At 37.2% G+C, this 6,708-nt stretch overlaps 1 protein-coding gene across 1 annotated transcript; it reads right to left on the minus strand.

Moving 5' to 3' along the window:
* Positions 1 to 2,093: 2,093 nt before the first annotated feature.
* Positions 2,094 to 6,676, minus strand: LOC118823266 (GTPase IMAP family member 9-like). The gene is made up of 4 exons (XM_036592734.1): positions 6,589 to 6,676; positions 6,361 to 6,464; positions 5,924 to 5,960; positions 2,094 to 3,957 (listed from the first exon to the last, which is right to left on the minus strand). The coding sequence occupies exons 1-4, from the start codon at positions 6,593 to 6,595 to the stop codon at positions 2,969 to 2,971; spliced, it is 1,137 nt and encodes a 378-aa protein (XP_036448627.1). The 5' UTR covers positions 6,596 to 6,676; the 3' UTR covers positions 2,094 to 2,968.
* Positions 6,677 to 6,708: the final 32 nt, after the last annotated feature.

The following is a 6,708-nucleotide window of genomic DNA, read 5'->3' on the forward strand; positions in this document are numbered from 1 at the left end:
TTACATTCCCGCAGAAAACATATTTCTCTAGGTTTTAGGTTTTTTGGGATTTTATGAGGGGTAGTAGAATTTTGTTGAAATGATACTCCCCCTGTTATCTCTGGCTTGCACGGTCTCAGACACATTCTGTTTGTTCTAGTTACAGGTATTGGTCTTTTATTTATATCATATAAAGTGTGTGGTTTCAGGTTCAGCAGGAGGGACTTTGTCAGGGGGAAAACAATTTTGGTTTACTTTAATACCTGTTGAAATCTTGTTACATCAATCGTGGAGTGGCGGCTAGACACATAAAATTCTATTCTGGTGACATGTCCATACCAAAGCTGTATTATAATTCCTGATTTAACAGGGATCATTTCTGAGGGGAGTAGAATTTTGGCAACATTTTTTCTGACATCTGTTTCTTGGGGCCCCCGTGACCCAGAAGGATAAGCAGTTTCAGAAAATGTGTGTGTGTGTGTGTTTCTTGGGGGTTTTGTCATATTTTTTCTACTGTATATTGTATATTTATCTTGCCCTGAGTAATGACTTGTCTACTGGACCATTCCAACCACACTCCTTTGTATGATGTCCAAGGTCCTTGCTCTGTTTCTGACCACAGTGATCAGCTCATCCCTTGGACGCAGTCTGATTCCTTCCATCATCAAGTGAAAAAAATGCATAAAAGTTACTTCCCAAGAAACCCAGCCTTGATCCAGCAACTTTATAAATGTTATAGAGATTGCCTTTGATACTGTGAACCAAATGCTTGTTTCAACATGTTCAGATGTCTCCAGCACTGCACACTACTATTCTTGATCTTTGAATTTTATCAGACAGCCTGGAAAGATCCTTCCTCAGCTCCCAACAACTTCACTATAAAATGCTCCACAAGGATATCTGGCTGTCTTCCTGTAAGGGGTCCCATCACCTAAAACTGAATCTTGGTAAGACAGAGCTACCTACAAAGATCTTCCCTAACAGTGACCACTTTATCACCTTTCACTCTCAAACAATCTGTCCATCACCGTCACATACAGATAAAAACCTGCTTCATTTCTCAGATCACTGTTGTATGTTCCTTCTGCCAAAGTCTAAAAACTTTTCCAGGCAATACCTTAGTTACACACACTCATATTTTTATGAACAACAATCCTCTGCACTTAAAAAAAAAAACTCACTTATTTGTGCTCACACTGTAAAAAGTGGCTTGTCAGATCTACTTTAAAAAATTACTTCATGTGGTAACAAGCAACTGAACTAGTTTTTGAAAAAAACTATTGAAAATATTGAAAAAATCGTTCGTTCAAAGTATTTATTTAGATTGAATAAAACGTTAAAGTTAATTTACGTGTTACCACATGAAGTAATTTTTTTAGGTAGATCTGATGAGCCACTTTTTACAGTGCAGTCTATGTTTGTCTTCATTTATGTATATCAAACAATGACAGCATCTTGTCTGATTTATTTACAGTGGTGGTGATAGAAACCAGGAGTCACCATGTCATCAACGCAAATATAGCCATTTTATTTACTATCCAAAACCACCATTGAACATACACATGAGTTTTATACGTAATATTGATAACAGTAAAATAGCGCTAAATCTAAAAAAACAAACAACTTTTTTTGCTTGTCTTTCATTAAACCTGTCACATTTCTGGTTCCTATCACCACCCCTGTGAACTATTCTAACTTGGTAAGACATGGTTGGGATAGATTCGTTTCTATAATACAAAATAATTATATTTCCAAATAAAACTTCGTCTGATAAAGTCCTTCTTGTTGAACATAGAGAAAATTGCTTTTATGGTATAAACTACCCAGAAATAAAGGTATGAAACTGTCACTGGGGCAGTACCCCTCTTGTCACTGGGGTGGTACCCTCCAAGGTACATATCAGTTCCTTTAGTCAGGGAACATAATTGTACCAAAATCCATTGTAATTATATTTTCTAAGCTGTATTGACTTCACACACACACTCATCTCCAGGCTTTTTATTTTATTGTTCTGTTTTAAAACATTGGATTATGAAAATGAACAAATATGTACTTTTCACCTGGGAGAAACTTATTTAAGGTACACAATTGGACCTTAAAACCACTGTTGTGCTTTTGAGGTACATTTACATTGTTTGTACCTTGATGAACAAAAAATGTACCTGCATAGTGTACAGACCAAAATATCTTACCAGAATAAATGTGGTTTCTCAACCCAGACATGAGGATAGAGAATAATCTGGGTAAATATTCTACTCCCCCCTGATAAAATTAATATTGTTGAACCTGGAATTATATACTCTCTACACTATAGCTTACAGACCAAGAAATGTCACCAGAATAAATTGGGTTTGTCTGAGATCCTGCAATCCAGAGATATCAAGGGGAGTATAGTATTGGCAGGTGCCAAAATAGCATTTACCAAATTCTACTCCTCCATAAAACCCAAAACAAGATAACAAAGCTGTTATCTTGCGATAACAAGTTAACTATCATGTGATCTCAAGATAACCAAGTTGTTATCTTGAGATAATGAATTATTTATCTTGTGATCTCAAGATAACAACTTTCGCAAGATAAGTAACTCATTATCTCAAGATAACAATCCAGAAATTATAACAACAGCTCATGGCATCTGCAGACTTCCACAGAATTCCCTTTTAAAGGGAGAACTTTACAAAGCGTTTGGATGAACTGTTCAAAATGGGACTCAGATCTGTTTTTTCAAATCTTTTAAATATTTAAAATCATAATGTTGTAGTGTAGATACATTTGCCTTCAATTGCAACTTTCAGGTGTAGTCCCAGATAATGTGACTAATTGTTACCATCATGGATTTACATAGGCCTACAGAGATCATCTGGTGTAGCTTTTTGCATGTAGCTGGCATTTTGGCATTGTCATGGCTTAATAAATGATAGATATTTAGAGGTATGGTCTGTGCCTAAATGTATACTGATGTGAGTGCCCACCTAGTCACCTGGTATTTTTATAAGATGAAGACCTTTTTGTTTTTGTTTTGAGCACTGGGGTCACCTGCTGGCTTCGCTTTGGTTGAATATGCATTCAATTGGCTGCTGTATGCTGCCCCAAAAATAAATGAAGGAAACTGGTGTGTAGGATAAAAAAAATGTTCAAAAAATTCATAAATCTTATTGAAGATGTCATAAAGAAATTGTTTGATTTTTTCAAACAGTGTACTGCTTCTTTCAGCTTTCCATCTTGCCTCTCTCTCATGTTTCACCTTCAGAACCTGGATTGCCATTTCCATCTCTTCTCCTTTTAGCAGTGACCTCAGTTTCTTTATCTCTTCCCGTCTCTGTGCTTCATTCTCTTTCAGGATGCGCTGTTTCTCTTCTTCTATAGCTCTCTCAATCTCCTGCAGCATCTCTTTGGTGTAGTGTCCTCCACCATTTCCAGTGACCATCTTATCAATCTGGTCCAGAAGCTGGATGACCTGCTCCGGATCCTGATCTTCATTATTGAACACATGGTATCGCCCACTGTATTTCTTGATCACATTCAAAAGTTTCGGGCTGTCACGTACAAACTGATGAACATTTTTTCCTTTCAGTTGATCACCGTGTGTGAACAGTACCATAGTGTACTTGGAAGATTCTTCACCAAAAATGATCTGAAATAGCTTCACTGTTTCTTCGTCTTCCTCTGTAAATCTACCTAACCTGATCACAACTAAAAATGCATGTGGACCCGGAGCAGACAGTGGAAGGCACAGCTTTATCTGACTGACCACCTCATCTGAACTCAAGTTAGTGTCAAACAGACCTGGAGAGTCGATAACCGTTACTTTTCTTCCATCCACATTTCCATGGACTTTTTCGCACTCTGTGGTTACAGAGGATGAGGAGAAATCAGATACAAATGCCTTTTTCCCCAAGATGGTGTTTCCTGTTGCACTCTTGCCTGCACCAGTCTTCCCAACCAGCAGAATCCGAAGCTCCCCATTTAATTCTTGCCCTGATGGATCAGTAAATTAGTTACACCTCTTGTTGCTGTTAAATATGTATTATATTATAAAAATAAGGATGCATCTATACCAATACTTGTCTTGGGTAACAGCCTGACACCATGCTGTGGTACAAGTTAGCAAAGCTGCTGTAGCTTAGTTTCTCAGCATGTTTGCCCTGTACTCCATTGAGCAGTATGTTATTCAGAATAAAGCAGCTTTATTGATAATTGTCCATAAGGGCTGCGTTTTATGTAGCATGTCATTTAGTCTGAGCGTTATTGTACAGTTTGAGCATATAAATCAGAGTTTTTGGTCAGTAAACAAAGGTTTACTCAAATGTACAAATTGCACAGTGAAGGCCTGGCTTTTCCACAGTACAGTATATATGGGTTTGTTCCAAAATGCATTAAATGCCACATTCATTTATGTATGATTTTTATTTTATCATGCTACACTATGCTTAATGTCACATTTATTAATGAAATAAAAATGTGTTTTCTTAAACATTTTTTTTCATTAAAAAGTCCAAAATGAATACAAATGAATGTTCTCACATTCTGAAACGGAGCCCTTCATATCTACACTCAGCTCTGTAATTATTGGCAACCTTGGTAAAGATGGAACAAGAAAGTCATTAAAAATGTCTTTGTGGTTAATTAGCTCAGTATCTCACTGAAAATATGACAAAAAACTAATCTTTTATTGATTTAGTCTATTGATCTAATTAATCCAAGAAAACAAAAACCCTTGTGAGTTTTTTTAACACAGCCACATGGCACAGTTACTGGCACTACTAGAAATTCTTATGTACAAAATGTATCTGAAGCACATTCCTATTTATGTTTCAGTTTCAGTCACCTGAGTGTTCAGGAACTCTTAAGCAATCCATGACTTCCTGTTTCACTGGGGTATAAATATATAACTGACACACAGCCGAATTCTCTTACTCATTTATCAACAAGATGAACATTAGACAATACACAAATCTTCAGGCATGGCAATGGCTATAAAATAAAATAGCAACACAACCCAAAATGTCTGTATCCATTGTTAGCGCGATAACTGAGAAGTTTAAAACAGCCTGAGCTGTAGTGAACCTGCCTGGTCTATCCATCCCCCCTCCACATACAGGGAGGGGGATGGATAGAGATTTGCAGAAGATTGTAGCATTTTGGAGTCACCAAAACTACAATTAGATGCCATCCTCATGCCCATAAACTACTTGAAAGGCATGCCAGGAGAAAGCCTTTTTTTTTCACCCAACCACAAACGTAAGTGCCTGGTGTTTGCTAGACACTACTAAAACTTTGCCTGGACCCAGGTTCTATGGTCATTTGAGGCAAAAATAAAGCCTTTTGGCCACAAACATTTAAAGTAAACCCACCTTGATTTGTGGCCAAAAGGCTTTTTGTGAAAAGAAGGATGGTTATACAGAAAAGTACGTCATCCTTGCTGTTAAGTATGGTGAAAGATCTGTGATGTTTTGGGGCTGTTTTCCTTCCAAAGGCATTGTACACCGTTGCTCAACCTTGTTAAAATACATGACATCATGGACTCAATGAAGTACCAGGAGATTTAGGTAAAAATCTCTCTGTCTCTGCCAAAAAGCTAAGACTGGGCTGTGGCTGGATCTTCCAGCAGAACAATGCTCCAAAACATATGTGTGCATCCACACAAAAATGGTTCAGTGACTACAGAAAGCTTTTGACCCTAGTCAGCCTAGTCCCCTGATCTAAACCCCAGTGAAAACCTGTGGGGAGGGCTGAAGCGTAAAGTTCGAATTAGAGGACCTAGGACCCTGGAGGATCTGGAGAGAATCTGTATTGAAGAGTGGTCTTAGATTCTTTGCCCTGTATTCTCCAACCTCATCAATCATTCTGGGAAAGAATTAATTTCTGTTATGTTGGTAAAGGGAGGTTGCAAAAACTTTCTAAATTTACTTATTTTAAATTACTTTTTTTTTAAACTACATACCTTTGCCACTCTTATGGCTGCTCTGCGTCTTGGAAGCCTATGGAGAAAATTCAATTCGGTCTTGTCTAATAGAGATTTTAAGTGCAGTACTATACACAATTTATGACACAAATTTTATAATTTAGAAAATATTCCTCATATACTAACTTATTAATGTATATGTTAATTTCTCATTTCATTATGTCCATATGTTCTCTGAGCTTGCCTAAAATTAAATCTGAAGAGACTTTTCAAATTAATCAAATCATATGGCTAAAATGAGTTTTTATCTTTCTTTATCATTTTACTACTCATTTCTATTAAAAAAGAGAAAAATACTACAGAAATTCCACATTTGAAAAGTATGAAAATGACATTCAGTCTAAAATAAACAAACAAAAGACCACAGGCCTATTCAGTACTGTATTACTCCAGGTGTGCCATGTCGTGACACTTACCTGCAACCTAGTAGCCGCCACGATGACTAAACATGTCAGCAGTAAAGTAAGCCGGGTCCTGTACGGCGTTGACTGCCCTGTCCTAACCTGTCGTATGGAATCCACTAAAGGACCACACAGAAAGGTTTATGAAGAATACATTCATTCATTTAAGTTGTAATCTGGATATGATTATAGTCTATTGTAAGCATAATTTTAACGATCATATAAATTGTTAAAGGGTCTTACCAGCCATTGCGATGGAGGATGTGTTTCTTTTTCACAGATAAAGTTTCGTTTCCGCTCAGCAGCATTCAGGCGGTGCGTCACTCGCCCGGAACCATTGTCAAAGGTTTTTGTACCGCCAGG

This window comes from Colossoma macropomum, unplaced genomic scaffold, assembly GCF_904425465.1.
Source record: "Colossoma macropomum unplaced genomic scaffold, Colossoma_macropomum, whole genome shotgun sequence".
NCBI lineage: Eukaryota > Metazoa > Chordata > Actinopteri > Characiformes > Serrasalmidae > Colossoma > Colossoma macropomum.